This window comes from Hipposideros armiger, unplaced genomic scaffold (assembly GCF_001890085.2).
Source record: "Hipposideros armiger isolate ML-2016 unplaced genomic scaffold, ASM189008v1 scaffold_283, whole genome shotgun sequence".
In the NCBI taxonomy this organism is placed as follows: domain Eukaryota; kingdom Metazoa; phylum Chordata; class Mammalia; order Chiroptera; family Hipposideridae; genus Hipposideros; species Hipposideros armiger.
The window spans coordinates 1,236,002-1,260,473 of record NW_017731633.1 but is presented as its reverse complement, the minus strand read 5'-3'; the positions used below and the strand labels follow the sequence as shown (position 1 = coordinate 1,260,473).

The 24,472-nt window shown below is 53.5% G+C and overlaps 1 protein-coding gene across 1 annotated transcript; it reads right to left on the bottom strand.

The window, feature by feature from the left end:
* PRR12 (proline rich 12) lies at positions 1–24,466 on the bottom strand. The gene is given in 15 exon segments (XM_019658255.1): positions 1–987; positions 1,200–1,295; positions 1,388–1,534; positions 2,971–3,068; positions 3,176–3,301; positions 7,227–7,699; positions 8,100–8,233; positions 8,442–8,558; positions 14,827–15,140; positions 17,057–17,723; positions 18,197–19,350; positions 19,353–21,488; positions 21,573–21,734; positions 22,731–22,843; positions 24,352–24,466. Coding segments are annotated over 15 exon segments (5,970 nt in total). The 5' UTR covers positions 24,438–24,466; the 3' UTR covers positions 1–840.
* Between the last annotated feature and the right edge of the window lie 6 nt (positions 24,467–24,472).

The following is a 24,472-nucleotide window of genomic DNA, read 5'->3' as shown; positions in this document are numbered from 1 at the left end:
TAAAGTGTTTGCCGTTGGGTTTTCGTTTGGCTGGTTGTGTGTACACAGTGTGTACAAGTTGAGTTGTACAGAAGCCCAAGAAAGAGCAAGAGACAACGGGTGGTGGGGAGGTGGGAGCAGAGGGGTTAGAGAGAGGGGGCAGGGGAGACCGATAAAAAATAGAACCACATCCAGACGACAATGGGATGGGGTCGGTGTGTGTGTTGGGGGGAGACACAGACAAATTGCAGTAGAAAAGGAGTGGGAGGCGCAAAGGGAGGGGACCCTTCTTCCCCCTCCACCTCCCAGCCCCCCGCCCCAGGTATGTACAATAAATAAGATTAAAAATAATTAACAAGATGCGTTTTCCCCCTCCCACCCGAAGCCGAATGCCCTGGGGAGGGAATGGCCTTTAGCAAAGATCTTGGCCTGTAAAGGGGGTTTGGGGGGAGGGGTCCCCCAGCTCTCTGAAGCCGCCCCGCCCCCCTTTAACCATACATAGACTTTTCCTATACATTATGTACAAGGTGGAGGAGGCAGGGGCTATGGCCATGGAGGGGGGGGGGTGGGCAGTGGAGCCAGGGGAAGAGGGAAACTGTTACTAAATAGACATTTATACATATATATAAATAATTTCTCTGTACACCGGACAGTGAAAGGAATGGGGAGGGAGTGGAGAGGACCTGGGAGAGGGGGGGAGTCGAACTCTGAACCCTGCCCTGTGGGGGCAGCACGGACACACCCTGACCAGTGACCTCCCCCTTCCCTGGCAACAAGGCCTGGGGGTTAGCGCCTGAGGACACAGTTCTGTCCCAATTCTCGGTTGATGGAGGAGGTGGCACCCCTCAGGCCAGGGTGTGGTCACCCACAGCGGCTGTGGGCCTGTGCTTGGGCCAGCAGGTCACTGAAGGAGTCGAAGAGCTGTTCCAGCCACGGCTGGTTCCGCATGCACTGCTGGACCACCTCCTCCTGGCCGAGGTCCTCAGCACCGCCCTCGATGGCTAGGGTCTGCAGGGGGTTAAACATGGAGCTGGGGCAGGTGGCCACCAAGGCATGGGGTGGGAGGAGGCATGAGGCCTAGAGATCAGAGTCCCAGGGAGAGACGGCTGGGACTCCAGGGTCTGAGGGGGGGAGGGGCTGGGGGCCTGGACTCCTGGGTCCAGGGAAGAGCCCTGTGAGGGGCAGAACTGCAGGGCAATGTGTGATACAGGTAGACTCACCTGGTCTCGGCAGCGCAGGAACGTGTGGTACTTATAGTGGTGGAGTGAGTGGTAGAGCGTGTAGTATCCTGACTTGTCCAGCTCAACCTTGAACTCCTGGGCAGATGGGGTGAAGCCTCAGGTCCACGCCCAGCACTGGGCAGCCCCTCTCCCCTCACCCCATCCATCCCACCCCTCCCCGGCCCCACCTGGGCTCGGACCACGCTCCTCTTGAGCTTGCTGAGCGTCTTGCGGTTGTAGGGTTCCCCAGCAGGCCGCAGCCGCACAGCCCCCTCCTCAGGGGAGCCCTCCCCACTCTGCTCTACTTGCAGCTGAGGAAATGTGTGCAGGGCATCCTGTGGGAGGACAACGGATCAGTGGTACACCTCCCTGGTCCCACATGCCCCAAACCCACCACGCAGTTCTCAGATTCCGCAAGTCAGCAGATGTCTGTTTCCTCCAGGCTGCAGATCAAGAGAGACTCAGAAGCCTTGCTCTCCTCAAAGGGACATAGGAGCCTAAGCCTGTTCGGTGACCCTTATCATGGGCTTTGTGGCCCAGCCCAGGACTCAAAATTCTAAGACTCAGCCAAAAATCCAGAATCACCAGCGTCAGACTAATATTCCATCCCATAATCCTCAGATCTATCCTACTACACACATATCTCAAAGATATCGCAGGTTCGGTCCCAGACCACCACAATTAAGCAAACATCACTAAAGAGATCACACTAGTTTTTGGTATCCCAGCGCATATAAAAGTTATGTGTATACTATACTATAGTCTATTAAGTGTGCAGTAACAGTCTGTTTAAAAATACAATGGCCATACTTTCATTAAAAAATATTTTATTGCTAAAAAATGCTAAACATAATCTGAGCCTTTGCAAGTTGTAATATTTTGCTGGTGGCGGGGGGTCTTACCTTCAGTTTAGAAAAAATGCAGTATTTGCGAAGCGCAATTAAATGAGATGTGCCTGTATTCTATAATGGAATTCTTAACTCTAGCATGACATTCTACTCAGACTTCTCAGAGGCAGACTTAACAGTCAATTCCAGAATTCTCAAGTCATCCTAACATCCCACTCAGAGCTCTAGAACTATATTGACATTTTATCCCCATTTACTGAGTCCAACTAACATTCCATCATAGCCAGCCTAAAATTCCCTCCTAGAATTCTCAGAACTATACTAACATCTCCCCACAATTTTCAGGGTGGATCAACATTCCATCACAGGATTCTGAGTCACCCTAACATTCTACCCCCAAATTCTTAGCAACACACTAAAATCCCCATCAGAATTCTCAGAAGCCAGATTTACAGTCTATCCCAGAATTCCTAGAGCCGCCCTGACATTCCATCCCAGAACTCTAGGCCACAGGGAAATTACATAGATGACTTACGGAGATTCTAAGAGCCGGCCTTATATCAATGGAGAAGCCATCAGAATCCAAGCGGGCCCTGGGCACACGCCTTTGTCCCCAAACTTGCACTCCATAACCATACTCTGCTGGACATTCCCAATAGCCCACCTCAGACCTTCACAATGACCCCTCCACACCATCCTAGCTCCCCTCCCTCTGGGTCTGCAGGGCTACTGGGAACACAGAGACCTCTCCTGACAGCCCTGCTCTCAACTTATCTTCTGGCCAAGCCCAACCCTCCCAACGACTGCCCCCTCCAGATGCTTCTGGAAACCACCGCAGTGGCTGATATATATATATATATACATATCTCCTCCATGCCTGACCTCTGGGACCCAGACACCTCCTGCTCAGGACCCCCAAGCACCTGCAGGGCTGGGCTCAGCGACAGCCGCTTCAGGACTTTCTTCTTGTGCTCATTCAGGAGGCCATCGATCTTCCGCATGGGCGGGAGGTACAGCTCGTCTGAAAAATGAGGAGGGGTGGGTGTCAGAAGAGCCACAGCCCCATGAGGCACCAGGGCAATGGAGGGGTTTGGGGTTTGGGTCCTTGCTGCCCAGGCCTGAGCTCACCATGTGTGTCCTCCAGGGCCTGGATCATGTCCGGGTCGAGTGCTGTGCTCACCAGCATCTCCACATAGCTTCGGTACATCTCCCGCATTGCCCGGGTCTTCAGCAGACGTCCAGGTACTGCCCGCTCTGGGGGAAAATAATGGGACTCGGACTCATTATTCCAACTTCTTCTGAGGCCGCCTGTGTGGCAGAGAGTATCCTAAGCACCAAAGACCAGGAGAGAAATCCTTGTTCTCCGGAAGGCCCAAGTCTGCTGGGGAAGACTGACAAGACCATTGCAACATGCTCTATGGCAGAATCACAGGCACTGATGAGCTCAGCCTGGCAAGTCTGGGAAGGCTTGTTCAAGGTCGCACAAGAACTGAGTCTTGAGTGATAGGAAAGAGCATTCTAGGTCAGTGAACTTCATGTCTGTCTAGTTCAGTGCAGCTTCAATAAAGTCTAAAGAAGCAGCATAGTTGGTTTCCAAACCAGTGAATCAAGTCAGAGAGATCAGATCACAAAGGGCAAGATTGAGGGAGGAGATAGGACCAGAGAATGCACATATCAGTGCAAGACCAGACCATGCAGGGCCTCCAGTGAGAGATGGAAAGGGCAAGGGCTTCTCCTGGTGGACACATGGGAGGGCTGTGAGCAGGGAAGGGGTGAGGATGTGTGTAGAAAAACCTCTCTGAGGCCATGTATGGGACGGATTGGCTGGGTGAGAGCAGAGAACAGGTCAACGGAGAGGTAAGAAAGAATAAGGCTGGTACAGGGCGGCAGGGACAGGACAGAGAGATCGAGAGGGCCAGGGCTGTGGGAAAGAGCAGAGGGGATGGGGCAGTCAGAGCAGGAGGGTTAGGGATGGAGGCTTCCGAGCTGTGGAGGTGAGAGCAAAGTGTGGTGCCTGGAGGGTTTGGCCTGGTGACTGGGTAGCCAGTGTGGCTGTCCCTGAGATAGGGAATCTAGGACAAGGAACTCAGTGGGAGCTGGAGGGAGGGGGTTTAGGGGAGGCCTGGATGGTGGCCAGGGGGAAGAAACAAGCCTGAGGCTCACGGGAAAGTTGTGGGAGCCTGCCAAGTAAGAGGTAGAGAATGAGAAGCAACAAGGCCAAGGACAGGACTTCAGGGACACCCACAAGAAACCCAAGGAGTGCTGGGAAGAAAAGAGAACCATGAGAAGGCCCCAAAATGTCCCTCAGGAAGTATGAGAAATGTCTACTTGATTTATCCACATGGAGGGTCCCTCGTGACAACTGTTTCAAGGGGCTGGAGTGACTACTTGGCCGTGGGAGTCAGACCCTGTTAGACCTAAGCCCAAACCCACCTATGGCTTTGTCTCGATCGAGGTAAAATCCTACCAGTGGGGCCACAAAGCCTTGTCCCTCTAAGATCTGCTCCTGTTCCTTCTCTGCCCTCACTTCTCACCCTCTTCTCTTACTCACTCCAGCCACTGGCCTCCTTCCTGATCCTCAGACACGCCCAGCCTGGAATGTTCTCTCCCCCAAAGTCACATGATCCCGTTGTGTTCAGATCTCTGCTCCAATGTCATTTCCAGAAGCCTTCCCCAACTCCCTCCCTTCCCTGAAAACATCACTCAGTATGCCGCCTGGATCCCCTTTACTGGATTTATGTTTCTTAACTGCCTTTAATCCTCCCCAGCCTTACGCTGGTGGTTTTTCATATTGCTTTGTATTCTATTACATAACATATTTATCTGATTGACTCCCCCGGCTAGAATGGAAGCTCCCATGAGGACACATATTTTTGTCTATTTTGTTCATTGCTGGAACCCCAGTCATGGCACACAGTAGGAACTCAACATACATTTTCAGAAAGAGGTGAGGAGGCTGACTGAGAGTGGACTAAAAGAAGAGGGGGAGAGGACATCACTGCAGCCTCTTTCCAGAACTTTCATTGTGAATAACCAGAAAGGACAGAGCATCAACTTCAAGTACGTGGACAAGCAAGAGGGTTGATTCTGAGGCCTCTTGGGCTGGGCAAAGCCTTCAGGGCATCCCAACATGAGTCAGGCTCATCCAGCCCTGAATGAGTTCTAGGTCAAATGGGGGAGGGAAAACAAACCCAGACCCAGAGAAAGAAACTGACCCTTGGCAGGGGAAATGTACCCCTAATAGTGCAGAGTTCAGTCCCCCTACTTCCCAGGCTGAGAAAATTCATGGCTGTCGACGTATGTTCAGAGCAGCATTACTCACAATAGCCAAACAGCGAAAACAACCCAAATGTCCATTCATTGGTGAATGGATAAATAAAATAAAATGTCATGTATTCATACGGTGGAGTATTATTCAACCATAAAAAGGAACGGAGCACTGATACCTGTTACAACGTGGATGAACCTCAAAAACATTACAGTAAATGAAGAAGCCGATCACAAAAGACTACATATTGTATAATTTCACTTATATGAAACGTCCAGGATAGGCAAATCCACAGAGATAGTATATTACTGGTTGCTTAGAGCTGGCGGGAAGAGAGAAAGGGGAGTAACAGCCAAAGGCTGCAGGTTTTCTTTTTGGGGTGATGAAAATGTTCTAAAATTGATTGCGGAGATGAACATACTCTATGACTATACTAAAAGCCAGTGAATTACACATCTTAAATAGGTGAACTAGATGGTATGTGAATTAGACGAATAAACTTGTTTAAGAAAAAAGAAAATTGAGTGCCAGATAAGGAAAGACCTGCAAATCTAGGCCTTTGGTAAACCTCCCCCTTTGCCATACTTTTCTGTCCCAGCTTTAACTGCTTCCACTTGGCCTGATTCAGCATGGCCTGCCCAGTTAAGACTACATTTCTCAGGCTCCCTTGCAGCTAGGTTTGGCCACATGACTAGTTCTAGCCAATGGGATATGAGGAGACAGGCTGTGGGCCACGCCCACTCAGATCGGGCACTTAAAAGGAAAGAGGAGCCATTTCCCTGCCATTGTGTCCCTTCCTACCGGCAGGACTGTAGCTATGGGGCTGCGAGGCTATCTATGACCATGTGGTTGAGGACAGCATACTGGGGGATGACAGAGTAACAAGAGGAAAAGAAATTGAGAACATGGACAACCTTGAGAAGAGCCTCTTATTCTTCATGACTTTCCCATGTGCATTAGGGCTTTGTTGGAAAGAATTCCATCTCTCATTTGATTATTTGCATGTTTATAGTCTCTGTTAAAACCGGTACCCCTGCACTATACCTGAATTAGTGACCTTGAGCAAGTTATGTCACCTCCCAGTGCCTGTTTTCTCATCTTTAAAATTAAGGGTAATTCTATAGCACCTACCTCACAGGGTTTATGTAAAGATAAAATAAGCCATGTGTAAAATGCTTAAAATGATGCCTGGCACCTGGTAAGAACTCAATATTTTGGCCATTACATTTTACACATGTGTACATATAGTTTTGTTGTTGTTATTGTCATCATAAACCAGACATCCTTCTATGCAACGGAGCTCACATCTGGTGCCTACTATGGAGGAGACGTACCCGTCTATGTGCTTTATCTATTATTAACCCATTTTACAGGTGAAGTCACTAAGGAACGAAGAGGTGATGCCCCTTTTCTGGAGTCACCCAGCAAGTCATGGGGAATACCACTATTTCTGGGCCTCCAGGATAAATCTGTTCTCCTATATTCCTCAGCCCTCAGAACCTGCCTATTTGGAGACAAAACAGTACAGCATTGAAGAATGGAGCCTGAGGCTCTGCTGGCTGAATTCCGACTTGGGTGGGATGCCACATCCCAGCTGTGCTGCACTCTCGTAGTGCCTCAGTTTCCTCATCTGTATATAAGGATAATAGTTAGTATCTACTTCCTAGGACTACTGTGAAAATTATACAAGTTAATATGCATAAAGAACTTAGAGGACAGTCTGTCACATAGTTAGCTGCCACATAATTGTTAGTTATTGATAGTATTTTTACTTGACTTATTATTATTATTCCTGTCTTGCTGACACGACCTGGAGCCCTCTGGTCTGCCCTCACCCATGCCTCTTTCTGAAGGCCTCAGAGTCACTTCCCCAAGCCTCCCCACCAGCTCCGTGGTTGCCAAGGGCCTCACCATCCTCGCTGGGCGCTCCGGGGGATGACTCTGAGTCTGAGGAGCTGCCTGGTGGGCCCCCGCTTGCTGAGGCATTGCCTGCTGCCTCCTTTAGCCACTTCTTCCTCTTCTTGGGGGGTGGCTCAGCCTTCACCTTGGTGGGCCGGGCCTTGGGCAGTCGGGAGGTGGCAGGCTGTCCTGTGGTGAGGCTCCGCTCAGGCCGTGTCTGCCGCCCGCCTGTGCCCCGTTCACCCCGCAGCGGCCGCTCTCCACGTGTTACTCGCTCCTTCTCCTTTTCCTTCTCGACAGGCCGTGTTGGGGACGGCTTCTCAGGGACAGAGGGCTCAGGCACGACCGTCTCAGGCGTCTGCTCTGGGGGCTTCTCAGGTGTCGTCTTGTCAGGGGTCTCAGGCTTAGAAGGTGGTGCTGGGGCCTTGGGGGGAGGTGCAGAGCTGCCCCCAGCAGACGCAGGGCCTTTGGCCTGCCCGGAGCGTCTGAACAGGAACATACATAGAAGGAATTACAGTTAGCAGCTCCCAAGAAACCCAAGTTCTCCTTGGGACCATCTACTCCCACCACCTACCTCCCCCCCGCCCCACTAGCCCATAGCTCTAAGCATAGAACAAGCTTCCCTCACACCAAGGTGCTGTTTCCTCTCTCTAAGTCTCTGTCCCTCCTGCTCTGGGCCTGTCTCCATCTCTCTCTTGGTCTTTGTCCCCCACCCTCCATGTCTCTGTCCCCCCATCTCAGGGTCTCTGTTTCCCTCTCTCTCTCTCTGGCTCTGTCTCTCTCTGGCTCTCTGTTCCCTCCCCCTGACTCTATTTCCTCTCTTGTGTGTTCCACCCCATTGCCTGTTGGCCCTGCCCACCACCTGCCCCCGAGCCCCCATGGTACCTGACAGGCACTGGGGGCCTATGCCAGGGTTTCCGAGCACAGACCCTCACGTAATCCTTCTTGTTGACGTTTTCCAGGAACTTTACATAAAGGCGCTGGTACCGGTTTTTTGCGTCCCCAAAATACCCCAAATACTGTGGAGGGAACGAGGCATACATGGAACTCCTTCACCTCCCCCCCTCCCCAGGTGGCCCGACACCCAAGATTCCCACCCCGCCCTGGGCCACCACAGCAGCTAGACACACCTTAGGCCAAGGGTGAATCAGAGCCCTGTGTGAGGGGGACCCCGGCTTCCAGACACCCCACCCGGGCCCACGTCTTTGCTGCCCTCTGCAGGCTTACATTACTGGTGGCACAAAACTGCCGCTGCCCATCCTTGATCTCTGGGGTGAATTTCTGTAGCAGGGCCTTCTGGACTCGCCAGATGGGTGGGGGCTCACGCCCCGTCTGCAACGCCAGCTGAGGAGGAGCACAGCGAGGCTGGCAGGGTCAGCCCCAATTTCTGTCCCTACCCCCCCAATTCCTGGCCCTCTGAACTCCCTCTATACCCACTTAGAGAAAAGACATCGTCGTGAATAAGGATCAACAAACATCCAGCTGACAGATATCTTTGGGCCTCATGATGTTCTAAGCCCTGGGGATGCAGCTGGAGTCTGGCCCTGTCCTCCTACGGCTTAGCCAATGATTCAATCCAGCTGTTCATTCTTGGGCTAAAAGGTTTCAGTTATATAGGTTTACGGTGTGATGGTAACAAGCCTCCCACATGACTCAAAGCAGTGGCAAAACCTGAGCAGCCACCCGCCAATTTCTAGACACCATGTTGGGCCCTGGGGTATAGCAGTGAAAGAGATCGACAAAGCCATTTATGGAGTCTTCATTACAGAGGTAACAAGACAGACAAGCAAATAAACAAAGCAGGGTAAAGTTGTGGCTTGTGCCAAGAACAGACAGGTGACAGGTTACCTGAGACCATTTATTTCATCAGCCTATCCATAGTAGGGCAGGACGTGGTACAAGAAAGTTTCCCCCATCTACACTCCCCCGACAATACTCAGACTCTCACCCCCTCACCAAGGCGTGTGTGCCCCTGGCTGGGCATTGGAAACTGATGGCTGTGAGTCAGACCCAGCACCTGATTTCAGGGAGTGAGCAGTGTTATTTCTTTAGGCCAGACATGGCACAAGTGATAAATGTGCTAATAGTGGATGCCCGAGAATCCTAGAAGGACCCTGAACTTAATCTGAATCCAAGAATGCTTCCTGGAAGAAGTGACACCTAAATGAGTGCTGGAAGGACCATGTCCCCTTCCATAAGGTGCCTGGGATAAGACCAGGACTGCCATGGAAAGTATATGACAGCCGTGGCTCTAGAAGAGAGCAACTGACAGGAACAGATAAGTAAAAAATAATAACATAGAGGGAAAAGTGCGCTGGGCGTTGTGATAACCAAGAGATGAATGAAGGACAGTCCCCTCATTCAGAGAAACCAGTCAAATGATAAAACAGAATTCAGATGATAACTCCAATTGACTGATCATGGCTGCCCTGAGTACCAAGCTCAGCAGGAGCAAATGATGGGCTCAATTAGTGAGCAAATGATGGGCTCAATTAGTGATGTCTGCCACTGGCAGCCGCTGCAACACTGAAGCCTGCATGCCAGGTATTGGCTACCTACTCTTGGTTTTGGGTCAACTGCTTTCACATCCATGATTTTTCGTGTCCCTCAGATCAACCAATGGAACACAAAGAAGAGGTTAGAACAATCTGATGAAAATGAGATTCAAAAAGCTCTTGCCTGAAGTCTCATACAAGAGTGAGGAAGAATAAGACAGGGATGGAAGTGTCCCAACTCCAAGTGCCTTCCTCCAGGATACCACGGTTCTCAGTCCACCCTCCTGGCTCCCAGAGGCTCAAGGATCCAAAAGTTCATTTCAAATCCTTTTCAAAGACTTAAAAAAGTCCATTTATGTCCTGCCCTGCTCCAAAACCTTCCAGGGCCACCAATGCAGATTCCACAGCCTTGCACAGAGAGGCTTTGCCTCAGTTTCCTCTCCTTTCTCCTGACCCTGCCCCGCATGCCAATCAGACCCCTCAAAGCTCAGCAATCAAGCCCCAGACTTTCTGATCTCCAGGCTTTTGCACATGCAGGGAGGGTTCCCCACCAGAAGTGCCTTTTCCTTCTCAATGCGAATATGATATGTCCTGTTGTAAAGCTCAGAAACCTTTGAGAAATCCAGCCAGGGGAGACCACTCCCTCCTCGGTCTCCTCCCCTGCTAATCTGCCTGCTCTAAGGGGCCACCTGATTCTCTAGCTCAGGGGTCGGCAAACTTTTGAGACAGAAGCACCGCCAGGGGTCAGCAAACTGCAGCTCGCGAGCCACAGGCTCTGAAGTAAAATTGAAAATAAAAATAAAACTATCGTAGTTTCATTTGTAAAATTTTTGAAGGATGTTATTCACATAATGGTGATTATGTAAAAATATATTTATGGCTCTCGAATAATTTTTAAATTGTTGTGAGGGACAAGATTGGCTCTTCCAGGGGTCGGCAAACTTTTGAGACTGAATGTACCCAAAGAGCCGCAGTTTGCCGACCCCTGCTCTAGCTGAACTCAGGCCCCTGGGTTCACTACATCTCAACTGGGCTTGACACCTTCCCCCAAATCACTCTTTCTCCCAGGATCCCCAGCATTCCCCCAGTCATCGGACCCAATCACCTAGCAATCATCCTTGCCGGCTCCTCAACCAGTGCCAGATAGCCCCAAAGCCAAGTCCTCCCTGCCTCTTCTCATGTCAATCATACCATCAACCACACCCACTTCCACTTACTAGGGAAGTTGCCCCACCCACAGTCCCTGCCACACAGCTGACTGGCGGAGATCTAACCAGGTGCAGCCAATTAACAGCCAAATCACAAACATCATCTCAACCCAAAATGCTGAGCTGGACCAATCAGATTCTCTTCTGGGAATTTGAACTGTGACAAGCTGAGACAAGGACAATAAGCAGCAGGGTGTGAGTAAGCTAGAGCCAACTCAGCCTGATGTTAAGAAGAAAGCTGCAGGGTCTACTAACACAGAAGTCACTGTCACAGAACTGAGGCAGTGGACAGACTGTCACCAGGACCAGACATTGCCCTAGCCACATTCCTGCTGGCCAGGGGCCCTAGCAGTGGCCAGACAACCCAGAGCAGATTCTCATGCAGGTGTCCTATGATCTCACCCCAGGATGATCTGGCCCCTGCCCACCTTCCGAGCCTTGGTGCTCACTGTCCAGCCATTCAACCCCTTGCATCCCTGCACATCACAAACATGTCACATCCCTGACCACAGACCGTTTGCCCAATCTGTTCTTTCTGCCTGGACCGTCCTCCCCATACTCTTCGACATCCAACAAACTTACATGCTCAGAGTTTACATCCTGCGAAATCTTCAACATCCCCAAGAACTGGGAGTTAATATGATCACTCCTATACTACAGAGGAGGAGGCTGAAGCAGAGAGCGGGCTAACCCTGCACTGTCCAGTTCAGCATCCCCTCAACATACATGGCTCTCGAGTACTTGAAATGCAGCTGATTTGAATCAGTTATGTTCTATGAGTGTAAAATACACAATGGAATTCAAAGACTTGGAATGCAAAAAAGGAATTTGTAAAACATCTCATTAACTTTTTCTATACTGATTACATGATGAAATGATATTTTTAGATATGCTGGTTAAAGAACATACATTCCTGGGGCTAATCTCACCCATCTTTTAGCTTTTTAAAAATGTGGATCCAAGAATGATTGTATATGGCTCATATGCTATTTCTATTGGACTGTCGCTGTCCTAGGACAAACTCTGGCCAGTGGCCCATTTTTACAGATCTAAGAGCTAAGAATGATTTCTACATTTTTAAAAGACTGTAAAAAAGGAAAAAAGAAAAAGAATATGTGACAGAGACCCTAAGTGGTCTGCAAAGCCTAAGATATTAACTATCTGGCCCTTTACAGAAAAACTTTGCCAAGCTCTGCACCAGAGATTTGCCCAACATCACCGAGATGAATAACAGAAGCAAAGGTTTTAGGACACCTTCTATGTGCTCCCCACAGTAGGAGCACCGGACAAACCGTATCGCCTGAGTTCTCACGCTGCATGAAGACGTATTAATATTGTCAGTACCATTTTACAGATGAGGAAACCGAGGCTCAGGGATGTTCAACACCAGTCCAACTCAGAAATGGCAGAAATCTAAGCCAGTCAGGTTAAAGCCAAAGCTGGGCTCTCAATAGCCATACCACCAGCCTGCACTGGCTCCAGGCACAGGAACAAGTCCCCAACATCTGCTCTGGTGGCTCAGTCCTGGGGCTGTGTGTCCCCCATTATAATGCACAGTCGTGTTGTATTTTAAGCATCTGAGTCCTTGCCCGGTCCCCTCCCCTGTCCTGTGCCAGCTGGGAGGTGGTATCAGATGGCCCTGGCTCCAATCCTGCCTCCAATCCTGGCTCGGCACCCACCAGCAGAAGAATTCCCTCTCTCTGAACGTGAACTTCCTCATCTGTAAGTTGGGAAAGTCACAGTTCCTGCCCTAGAGCATTGTGTCATTTGTCCCAGTGCTGGGTGGCCAGCAGCACTGGCTGCTGTCATCGTCAATGTTTGATAGAATAACAGAGAACAGCTGAATCTGATGCTAAGAGCACTGGTTCTGGTGTGTATGTGGGGGTGAAGGGTGGCACAAGCAAAGTTGGGAATGGGTCCTAGCTGCAAAAACCTGGGAAGGCTACTTTACTGCTCTGAGCCTCAGTTTCCTTCCCTGTAAAATGGGGATAATAATCCCTATAAAAGAAGATAATTATAAAGATAAAACCTGGAGACAAATGGTGGTGATGGTTACACAACAATGTGAATATACTAATGACACTGAGCAGTACACTTAAAAATGGTTAAAAAGATCAACTTTGCGGGACATATAGATTACAATTAAAGGGGAAAAAAAAAGATCAAACTAAATTTCAACTGTGACATGCCCCAAGTCCTGTCCCCTGAGCAGTCGGTAGCCATTCCTATCATTGCTGTTTGCTGAACATCTTCCTTGCCTGTCCCAGGCTGATTGGCCAAATCAGCCTCTTGAAGTCATCAAGTTAAAATGGAATAATGTACAAAGGGCACTATGAGGCTGAGTACAACCATGGAGGGCGCAGAAGGACTGGTCAGGGAGTGGACGGACACCTGAGACTTGAGGTATTGGGAATGTTCGGGTTGCTGGCTGGGTGTTGATGAGACATGAGTGTTCATTCCAGCATTTTGTGTTATAACGTATATATCTCTTATGACTGTTGTTTTGTATGTATCAAATGTTATGCTAAAAAGGTGATAAAGTATGAGTGAAAGGATATGATGTCTGGGGTTGCTGGGGTGGGGCAGAAGGCAGAATGTGCCAGAGTGGAGAGGAAGCAGGACAAGCCAGGTCTCGATGGTGGAAGCTGAGTAATGGGTACATAACCGTCCCACTGTCCTGCTTGCTCTGCTTTTCCACAATAAAATAGATTTAAAGTAATACAGGAAAAGCCACATTAAGTTCGTCTCACAAAACACACTTAATAAAAAGTGTAACAATAGTCACTATCCTTATATTGGGTTGTCGTAAGAGTCATGACACATTTGTGCAACGAAAAAACAGAAAAAATACGTCATGACTTTTCCAATAACCTAATAATTAATTCATCCCACAATTTCCCCACTTGTACTTTAGAAGAAACAACACCTAAGATTAAATTAAACTATAGCATACATCAAGGGCTGAACACAGTTTCCCATAGTCAAAACCTAGTCAGTAACAGCGACTAATACGGAGAATGGCCTTAGCCTTCGGTGTCACCATCAGGGTGATAATAGCTTGTTGACCTACCAAGTACTCGCTCTGCCTCATGCCCTGTGAGCACTATACAGGCATCTGATGTCACCTACCCTTGTCAAATACTTTCATTAATCCTCTGATCCAATTCTACCTGTCCAAGGAACCAAGTACAGCAGAGGCCAGCAAACTTTTTCTGTAACAGGGCAGATAGGAAATATTTTTGGCTTTGTGGGCCAGCCCTGCTGAAACAACCCCACTCTGCCATTATATGGAGAAAGCTGCCAGACAACATGTAAATGAATGGGCATGGCTGTGTGCCAATAAAACTTTTTATAAAAACAGGCAATGGGCTACATTTGGCCCACGTGGGCAAAATTTGCAAATCCCTGATGTGAAGTAATTGGAAGCAGTGAATGGGCTGGTCTGCATAAAATGTTTAAGATGTGCCCGACATACAAGTATTCCCAAAACATTGGCTATTATTACATTTACAGGTGATGAATGTGTAATCATAGGTATGTTAACTCCTCATGTTTTCACCATTAGGCACAAATCACAAAAGCTGTTTGTCTCTTGGCTCGTGCCATCCAATTAGAAGGTCCATAAGACCAGACCCTCACCTGCTTTGATCCTTACTGTAACCCTAGCACCCAGAGTATCTGCAATAAACAGTTAGCAACTGTTTTATCTTCTTTATAAGTAACATACACACAAAACATCTGAGGCCAGCATGTCCTCCACTGCTCCAGCTGGCCATCTCATCACTTCTGATGGGTTGTCTTAGCCATTACTGCACCTACACCCCCAGCACTGGCCTGTCATCCTGCAGGTGCTCAATACTCAAGCGACCAAATCCATGGGGCGCATCCTGGGGCATGCAGGGGACTCACCTTGAGGGAAGGAATGTCCTCTGCGCGTATGACAAACTCATCGCGTTCGCGGAAGATGCCCTCCCCGCCGCTCTCGCCGGCCTCCTCGTCAGTCTCCCCACACACAGCTGCTGTCTCCTGCTTCTTGGCCAAGTGCAGGGGCCGGGCATCAGGCGGCTCAGGATCATCGGGGGATGGGGCGGCGGGCTCCTCTGGCGGGGCGGCGGCTGGCGGAGGCGGCGAAGGCAGGGCCGGTGCTGGCGGCGGGGGTGGCGGCTGGGGCGTCGGGGCGGGCGGTGGAGAGGGTGGGGGCTTCTCCTCCAGCAGTGGGGGCTCTGGGGGTGAGAGGGACGTCAGGGCTGGACCCCTTTCCCCCCTACACCATCTCCCAGAGCTTCAACCTGCTGACCAGCATCCCTGCATGTCCCTCAAGTCCCCACTGCCCCTCGAATCCGCTGTCAGTGAAAGGTAGTCCCAGCCCTTTCCCAGTCTCCTCTACGGGGTCCCAACACACCCCTCTGCCCACCCTGCACCCCAACATCCTTCCTGATCCAGCTGAGTCTTCAGCCACCACCCATCTGCCCCCCAAATCACCCATCATCCCACTTATTCCTCTTCTGTTGCCCTTGCTCCTTCTTTAAAGCTTGTCTGACCCTGCTCACCCGTCTTGTCCCCTCACTGATCTTCAATACCCATCCCTGTCCCCAGACACCACAGAAGATCATGTACCTTTAACTTCTCTCCAATGTCCTAATCAGCCTTCCTACCCAGACCTACTGCTCTGTTCCTTGCTCTCTCCCCAGCCTTCAAAGGCTCCATCTCTTAGTGTAGTTCTCTGTCCCAATATCATTGTTCAAGGTGTCCTGCCCTCCCGCCCCCTGCCCTGCCATGATCGGGAGTCCCCTACAAAGCTCCTTGCCCTGCCCTGATGTGCCTCCGACTTCCCAAATATTATTCACCATCCCTAGCACCTCTCCTCTTGCTCCTGAACCTGAATGTCCCTTCCTATGCCAACAGCCCCTCTGCCCCTTATCACCACTCAATCCCCATAGCCCTTTGCCAAGCCAAAATCCCTCTGGGAGACCCCTTCCCAGCTCCAGCACTATTCTGAGCCTCGAGAAACCCATCTCGCATCCTAATGCCCACTTTAATCCTGAAATGTCTTTGTTGCTTCAATGCCCTTGTCTGGCTCTTACCTCTCATTCTTTAATGTTCCTCCTAATTCTAAAATCATTCCCTCTGTGCCTCTACCTCCTCATTTTCTGTTCAGAGGTCTCGTCCTCTTCCATCCAAGTCCTTCCCTGTTTGGCCTGTTCTCCATTCTCTCAGTAATTAATGCCCTTCTTTCTTCTCCCATGGATTTTTATTAACACCCCCCCTCTAATACATTGAAATCTCTCCTGATCACTAACAATGCTTCTTTTCCATCCTTGTGTCCTTAGCTAGGAGCCGTCCAGATCCAAGGCACTCTCTCTCACTGATTACAACAGAACCTACACTCTGCTTAGAACCGTCTGGTGTTCCTCTCTTCCCTTCGGCCTCACACCCTCTTTTCCTCACTCCCCATTTCCCACTTTTCTACAGTCCCCCCAAAACCTCTCCATTCCTTAAGATTATTCTAATCCCTCAAGCCCCCTCATTAACTGCCCCAAATGCCCCCCTCCACACCCCCTTCCATCCCCCAGTGCCTCTGTTCCCCCATCCCATCAAAGTCCCTTATATTTTGTCTGAAGCTTCTCTCAGGACAGAATCCCATTAGACTCGACTGTACCCTCAACCTTTCCCTCCTACCCCCCATAAGACCTGACTAGTCAGGTGTTCCTGTCTCTCTTTAAACCACCCTCCCCAAGTCTCTCTCTGCCCCCATATACCTGTCTTTCATCACACGTCACTAACTTCCAGAACCCTTCTCAGACCCCGGATCCCACACCAGTTTTAAAAGCTCCCTGAGTACCCTATCACCCACTTGTCCCCATCACTTATAACCTGCCTTGCCCCCGCCAGCATTCTCCAGTGCCCACTTTGGGGCCCTGCCAGTCCACTTAGCATGTGTGGGCAAATTAGAAAAAGATGCCGCTTTCTCAAAACACTTGTTTGCTCTCATCAGGAAGTTAGCTCCGTAAATATGCAAATCTACATCATCAAACGCAAACAGTGTCCCTTAAATACTGTGTACTCTGCTCAATCATACCGGTGTCCCAAATAACAGGAAAGCCCCACCCTGCCCTGGGAACATCTTCCCAGAGCTTACCAGGCGTGCCATTACTGCTGGCACTGGGGAGCCCTGGGAGAGGCGGTGGCCCCGGGACTGCAGCCTCAGCAGCCAAGGGAGGCCCATCAGGGGTGGAGGTGTCCTTAGGCCCGGCGAGGGGTGGGTCATCAAGGGCAGAGATGGCAGAGGAGATGCTCTCCTGCAGGTCCCGGTTCTTGGCGACAGAGTCTTCCTCATCCGAGGAGAAGGAGGGCAGGGTCTCAAGATTCCGCTTCAGCTCCTCGTCTAGCCGCTTGCAAGGCGAAGGACAGCCCAATCCCAGCCCCTCACTTTCAGCGGCCTCCAGTGCGCCCCCCAGCCCAAAGGCCCCAGTGGGTGGGGGGTGTGGCACGGTAGGGGCAGTGGGGGGCTGGGGCTGCAGGCCTCGGGCTGGCACAGAAGGTGGCACGCTCTTGGGGGGGCTGAGTGGGGGTGTTAGGCCAGTCTGGTAGAGCGGTGGGTGGCGCTTGCCTGACTTGAGGAAGTCCAGGAAGGAGGCCATGAAGCCAGACTTCATCTCTGGCTGCTTTTCCTCCACCTCCTTGATCTTGGCCTCAATCTTCTCCCGAGTCAGGCTTGAATCCAGGCTGTTGTGGTCAGTGCTCGATATGGCGTCGCCTGATGAGGCTCCCAGACCCTCACCAGCCTTGGGCACAGACAGCTTGATCTAGATATGGGGGCAGTGGGGAGTCAGGGCCCATGAGTCTGGGGCCCCAAGTCCCCTCCTCCCTGATCCAGGGGGCAGGGCCCTTAGCCCCCAACTCATTTAAGATCCTAAAGTTCAAATTCCCAGACTCAGCCTGTAGAATCCTAGAATTCAAGCCCATAGACCCTTCTCTGATTTCAGAATGAAAGGACTGGAGTCCCTTACTCATTATTCACTGACCTTTCCTTGCTCACAGCCCAGAGTCCAGGGCTCCAGATCCTCTTCCCACAAGACCCAGGAATCGAGGATCCCCAGTCGCTAGTCCTTTAGGATCTAGAACCTAAGAACCCAAACTCCAGCCCATTGCCTCCCTCTAGATGCCGGTTTCAATTCTCAGCTTTCCCCAATAGTTCATTTCCTCATAGATTTTAGAAATATAAACCATATCCCCCATCACACCCAAGAACCTCAAATGTAGCCCCAGTCACCCTCACCTTAAGTGGCTTCAGGGGCTCCAGCCGGGTTCCCCCTGCTTCCTCAGCCTTCCTGCCTCGGCCACGGCCCCGACCCCGGGGTTTCTTGGCCACATCGCTGGGCGTGGAGGCTGAGGTTGGCCCACCAGTGGTGGGGACCTCCAGTGGGCGGATCCGGGGCCTCCCTCGGGGCCGGGGTGGGCCATCACGCTTGGCCTTGGTGGGCTTGCGGCCACGGCGTCGGGGGCCATCAGGGCCAGGGTTGGGTGGACAGAAGTCGATATCACCCAGCGGTGAGAGGGCTGGGCGGGAGCGGCAGCTGGATACCAGGTCAGGTAGACGCCGGGGGTTCAGGCGGATGTCAGCAGGCACATCAGCCTTGTCCTCATCAGCCTCAAACTCATACTCCTGGGCATACAGCTTCTTGGGTGTCTGGAAGGGCGGGTCACGGCGCCGTAGCAGATGGAAGGAAGACGTCTTGAGCAGCTTCTTTGGCTTGGTAGAGCAGAAGATGGGTGAGGTCAGGCCTCCCTTGGGTTCTGAGGCAGGTGGTGGAGGGGGTGGAGGAGGTGGTGGGGCCGCCTGGTGTGGCCCACTCTGGATCAAGCCCAGAGGCTCGGCGTTGACTGTGGAGGGCAGCTCAGGAGGCTTGTTGGGGTCCAGGCCCAGGCCCGGCGTCTCAGGCCCAGCTCCAGATGCCCGACTGGAGCAGTAAGGCCCATAGGGATCATAGGCAGGCGGGCCCGGAGGTGGTCCGGTCCCCGCCTTGGGATCGCCTTCGTCCTCAGGTGGCCCAGCCTTGCTATAGTCATCTGCTGCCCCTCCACCGAACATCTCCTCCATGGTGGGGAAGAAGCTGCGCTCCTCGTCTTGGAGCAAGGAATCAGGGAAGCAGATGGAGGTGAGTGGCACAAAGCGGGGGGCCTTGGTGCCTTGTGGGCTGGGGCTGCGGTAGGCACTCGAGGGATCCTTGCCCTCGGTGTTAGGCGGGCCTACACCAGTGTCACCAGGCCCAGGGGGCAGTGGCTCCAGGGCCCCAAGCAATTCCTGCATGGCGCCTGGTGGCTCCAGGCCCTCCTCAGGTCGCAGACGGGGGCTGGGGGCTCCTGGCTCCAGCCCATGACTGCGGAGATGGGCCTCAAGCTGGAGAGGCATGGGCGGTGGAGGTGGGGGAGCTGGGGCGCCCCATCACGGGTGGCTGGCTCAAGGAGATGGACACCAACTTTGGGGGTGCTGGAAGAGGGGCTTGGGGCGTGGCTAAGGACTGAGGGAAGCAGCTGGGGGGGAGGTGGAGGCAGCACCAGTGGGAGGTCAGGGCCCCCAGTTTCCAGGAGGAGACTATGGGGAGTGGGCTGGGCAGGCTGGGCTGTGGGAGGTGGGGGTGGGGGACTCTTTTGGAGAAAGGCCCCCAGCTCCTTGGCACCTGCCCCATAGTGGACAACTGAGGTGGCCAACCCCTCGGGGGTCTCGCCACCCCTTTCTGGGCCTTTTTTCTTCTCCTTTAGCCTCCCCAGCCCTAGCTCTAGGGCTGCCGTGGCACCCTCATCGAGGCTGGCACTGGTACGGATGACACTCTGCAGATGGTACCTCTGGGGGTCTTCCTTGGCCAGCTCATAGGGTGTGCCCGGGGGACCACCAGCCCCACCACTCCCCCCAAGTCCCTTGGAGGCATCCGCTGCTCCATCTTCACCCACCAAGCCACCTGCCCCTGAGGTCCGTGGGGGACTAGGCGCCTGTAGGAGGTGCTGAATGAGAAATTCCTCATCCTCTGTGCGCTCAGCAGGGGGCCCCCCGGGACCTGCCAGCAGCTCTGAGCCATCTCCCTTGCCCTTGTAGCCACCTGCTCCGGCTGCATAGCTGCCGGCTCCTGGGGGTGCCAGGAATGGGGCCGAGGACAGGACAGAGCTCAGGTATTTGCCAGGGGCTCCCGGAGAGCCAACTCCAGGCTGGCGGCCGGGGGCAGGTGGCGACTGCAGTGGGCGGATAATGTGAGAAGGACTGGCCTCTCCGCCACCCCCTAGGGAGCTGGGCCCCCAGCCACCCCCGTGGCCTGAGAGTGCTGGGGAATGGCCAGTACTGTAGCTGAGTGAGGGGCTGGCCGTGGGCAACCCTTGGGAGTGGGCAGCTGGTCCTGGGTACGGCTCACCCTGTACCCCATACAGCTGGCCCTGCAGCTGGTCAGGGGAGTAGCTCTGACATGTGGCTAGGCCAGGAGGAGCGGGGCCGCTGGGGGGCTGTGGGGGTCCTGAGTAGCTAGGTCCTTTGCTCAAGTCCTGTGCTTGACCCCCTCCAAACCCTTGCCCATAGGCCTGGGGTCCTAGAAGCCCCTGGGGCTGACCAGGGGAATAAGCCTGGCCACCCGCCCCACCAGCCCCAGAGGCCTTCCCAGTGCCATAGGCAGCTGCTGGCCCACCCAGGCTCTGGCATTTGGGAGTGGCCGTCGAACGGGGTGGTGGGGGCCTGTTGGCACCACCCGCAGCTGCTCCATAACCACCTTTGCCTGTCTTATAACCAGGTGATTGAATGATGGGGCGGTAACCTCCACCGCCACCCCCTGCCCCACCTCCTCCGGCCGTCTCAGGGCCCGCAGCCCGGCCCGATGCCCCTGCTGTGGCTCCACTTGGCCCAGCCTTGCTAGGCTCACCAGCACCTGGGGAGGGCTCCCCACCGCCCAGGGGGCTGCAGGCCAGGTTGGCCCGGTGGCCCATGGAAGGGTAGCTGCCTCCACAGCTCAGGTAGTGCTGGAGGGCATGGGCTGGTGGCGGGGGCGGCGGGGGCTGGGCACTGGCTGGCCGCTGGTAGTGCTTGATGACTGTGTCCTGGCGGGGTAGGGCCCGCTCGGGTGGCGGTGGGCCCGGGGCAGCACCCGAGAAGTTGTAGAGCTGTGGGGAGGATTGCTCGGCGGCGGCAGCAGCAGCGGAAGAGGAAGCCAGCAGGTTGAACTGAGTTGGGAGGTGGCGGGGAGGTGGAGGTGGGTCTGGGGGGCCAGGGCGGTAAGGAGGGGTCTGGGCCGGGCCAAGACCAGCGGGCCCCAGGACACCGCCCCCCGCCAGGCGCTCAAAGCCTAGCGAGGAGGGCACCGTGGGTGCCTGCGAGGGCTTCAGGTGCAGCACATCATGAGGGGACAGGAGCCCATTAGCTGGGGGACTGAATGGGGGGTCCTGGAGGCTGAGGGATGAGGGCACTGGGAAGGGGCGGCTGCCGAAGGAAGCCGGGTGCTGGTAGGCCGACAGGGCAGAGGAGGATGGAAAGGTGCTGGAACCCGGCAGGGCGCCTGAGATGAAGAGCTCCGTGGGGCCTGGCGTATGCATGGCTGGGGATGATGGAGGAGACCGTAGGTCAGGGTGGACCACAAGCCAGCCCCACCCCGGCCCTCTCGAGCTGGCAATGAGCTTACCTGTTTGCCAGGAAGGACTGCGGAACTGGGAGAGGAGAGAGGAGGCAGAGGGGCCAGGCTGGGGGCCCCGGGACTCCAGGGCCGAGATGAGGTTCATGACGGAGGCGTCAGGCCCTGCTGAGCCCGCGTGGTGAAGGCCAGTGTCGAAGAGTCCAGAGAGGCCTGGCCAGGAACAGGGTGGTAGAGTCAGCTAGGTAGGTGATAGGGCAGGGATGAAAGGGAAAAGAAGAGGCCAAAGCAAGTTGGGTCAAGGAAAGGGGTTGGAGAAAAGGGGAAGATTCATAGAGGAGAAAGTGAGCAAAGACAAGCTAGGAAGGCAATAAGCAGGATGTGGTGCAATGCAATCCTAAGGGCAGGGAGCCCAGGAAGAGAAAGGTAGGCAAAGGAAAAGAAAAATGCAGAAGTGAAGGAAGTGGGAGCAAAAGGGCAGGGAGTCGTTATGGGGTGTGGAGGGAAACCAAGGGATTTGGGCAATTCCAGCAAGGGTGAGGAATGGGATGACTGGAGCCACTGGGAAGAACTAGAGGACAAGTTAAAAGAGGTTGAGTCAAAGTGAGTGGATACAGGAAAAAAAACAAAACAAAAAAACGATGGGAAGGAAAAAAGGAAAGGAGCCAACTAGGAAAGTCAAGGACCAAATTGGACTACACAGTCAGTCTCACTGCTGGTCCATCTAGGAAGGAGGGCGGCTGGATCAGAGGAAGGGAACCAATCAGAAGCATTAGAGGCAGGGCCACAGCAGGAGAATAAGATAGTAAGCAAATATTAAGGAAAAGGAGGAGGTCCAAAGAGTCCGAGCCAATCAGAAAGAATGGGAATTAGGAGAAAACAATTCAGAAAACCAAGGAGCCAAGAGAATGGGCAAACCCAGAGGGGAGTGATTGGGGTGGGCTGGAGAGGCGGAAAAGCCTGGAAGAGAAGGTGGGATTCGGGGGCTGTGGGGATGAGGCCAATTGGAGCGAAACAGGCGGGGCCAGAGACACAGGCGGACGAATCCGGCGTGAAATTAAACAGCCTCAGACCAGCCAATCAGAAGAGGAATATCAAGGGGTGGGCCAGACCCAAGGCACGGCCAATTAGGAGGGGTGGAACTTTCAGCAGCCAATCAGCTGCCATAGAGGGAGGGTCAGTTCAGGCGGGGCGGGACGGGGGCCGTACCTGCCGGGTGGTGGTTGGTGGCATAGCTTTGCAGTGGGTGGGGGGCCGCGTAGGCCTGGCGGTGTAAGATGTCCGTCTCGGGGTGCGAGGTCCTGGAGCTGCCATAGACCAAGCTGGGGGGAAGGGGAATATGTTAGGGTATCCTCCGAAGCTGCCCTCGGAAAGAACTCAGCAATACCCCGGGTAGTTGGGGGGAATCTTCCAGCTGACTTGGGGTCATCCCAGGAACCTTGGGCCCTAAATGAAAGATAAGGGAATGGGGTGCCCAACTGAACAGCCATAGAAATGGTTCCCACTCGAGCCTCAATAGCAGTAAAGAATCTTGATGTCCAGTAAATAGAGCCCAATCTCACGTTTACAGACATGCACGAGGATGAGACAAACAGAAAGGGTTTAGTCAGAGGAAAATGTGGACCTACTACCCCACAAAGCCCCTTTACACAAGACCCTGGGGCCAACCCCAGAGCTATGCATGGACGCCCCTCTTCTGCAGACACGTGGGAACACTGAGACCCAGAACCTGATGGGGTGGTGCAAAGTGAGTGAATCGGGAGCAAGAGGCAAACTGTTCCCTAAAGGGCAGGGATGTGGGATGGGGAGGGGATAGGAAAGTACCAAGTACAAGTGCGAACATGAACACCGTCCATTCCCAGGGGTTGAGGTTCAAATGCATGCGCCCAAGCAAAGTCAAGTGTTTGTGCTGAGTATCCAGCTCACCCGTGGGAAAGGAAAGATACAGAGCAAAGAGTCCCACATGGAACTAACACACGTGTGGTCATGCCCAGCCATGCCGGGAAACCCAGGTGTGTGGGGAGAGGATGGTTCCTGGGCAGGTGAAGAGTGAGGGCGCAACACAAACAGTAGGAAAGGGACAGATTCGCAGGTGAACAGGCTGCCAGCTACGCACGCACAGAGTTCACGCGCACACACACAACCACACACCCAAATCTTCCCATGCAAGGGCCCCAATCCATGGCCCAGACTCTAGAGAGGTCAAACGCTCCACTCCTTGCCATCAACTAGGATTCTCTGCCTTTGGGGGTGGGAAGTTAAAGGGGGCGTGTCTCAGATACCAGGACCCCCCCCCCCTTACACACACTGAAACCCAGCTTAGGAAGGGGGCGGGGCCCAGCGCCCACTCTGCGCGCGGAATTTTGGGGGGGCCCCGAGTCGCGCGGCCTCACGCAGTCCCGGAACAATGGGACCTGGGAGGGGGGGCGCGCCCCCCAGGTCTGCGTTCCAATTCTCCTTTCCTTCCCACCTTTGCAAGAGCAGAGCCTGGGGCGCGAGGGGGAGGGGTCAGCAAGCGGGGAATCCAAGGATGGGGGGAAATCCAGGCCTTGCTTCGCCAATCCCTTCCACCTTCCCAAGGCCTTTCCTTCCAAAATTGTTTTGCACCCCCATTTTCCCGCTGCATCTCTCCCTTTGCATGCCGAAGCTGGCTTTGGCGGAGTTTGCAATTTGCAAACTGGGGCGGCGGCGTTGTTGCAAACCGAGGAAGGCCGCTCCCTTGCAAGCCGGAGGGGAGTTTGCGATGCACGCGTCGCCGGGCGGGCCCGGCCCGGGCCAGCTTGGCCCCCACCCCTTGGCCCCTTCCTCCAGGCCACCCTTGGCTTCTTACCTAGCTTTCGCTGACCTCTCGTAACTCCATCCCGCCCCGGCGCCGAGCGGGTCCCCGAAGCCGGCGCTGGGGTAGTTCCTGTCCATGAATTGGCCGCGGTGGAAATTGGGGGGAGGGGGAG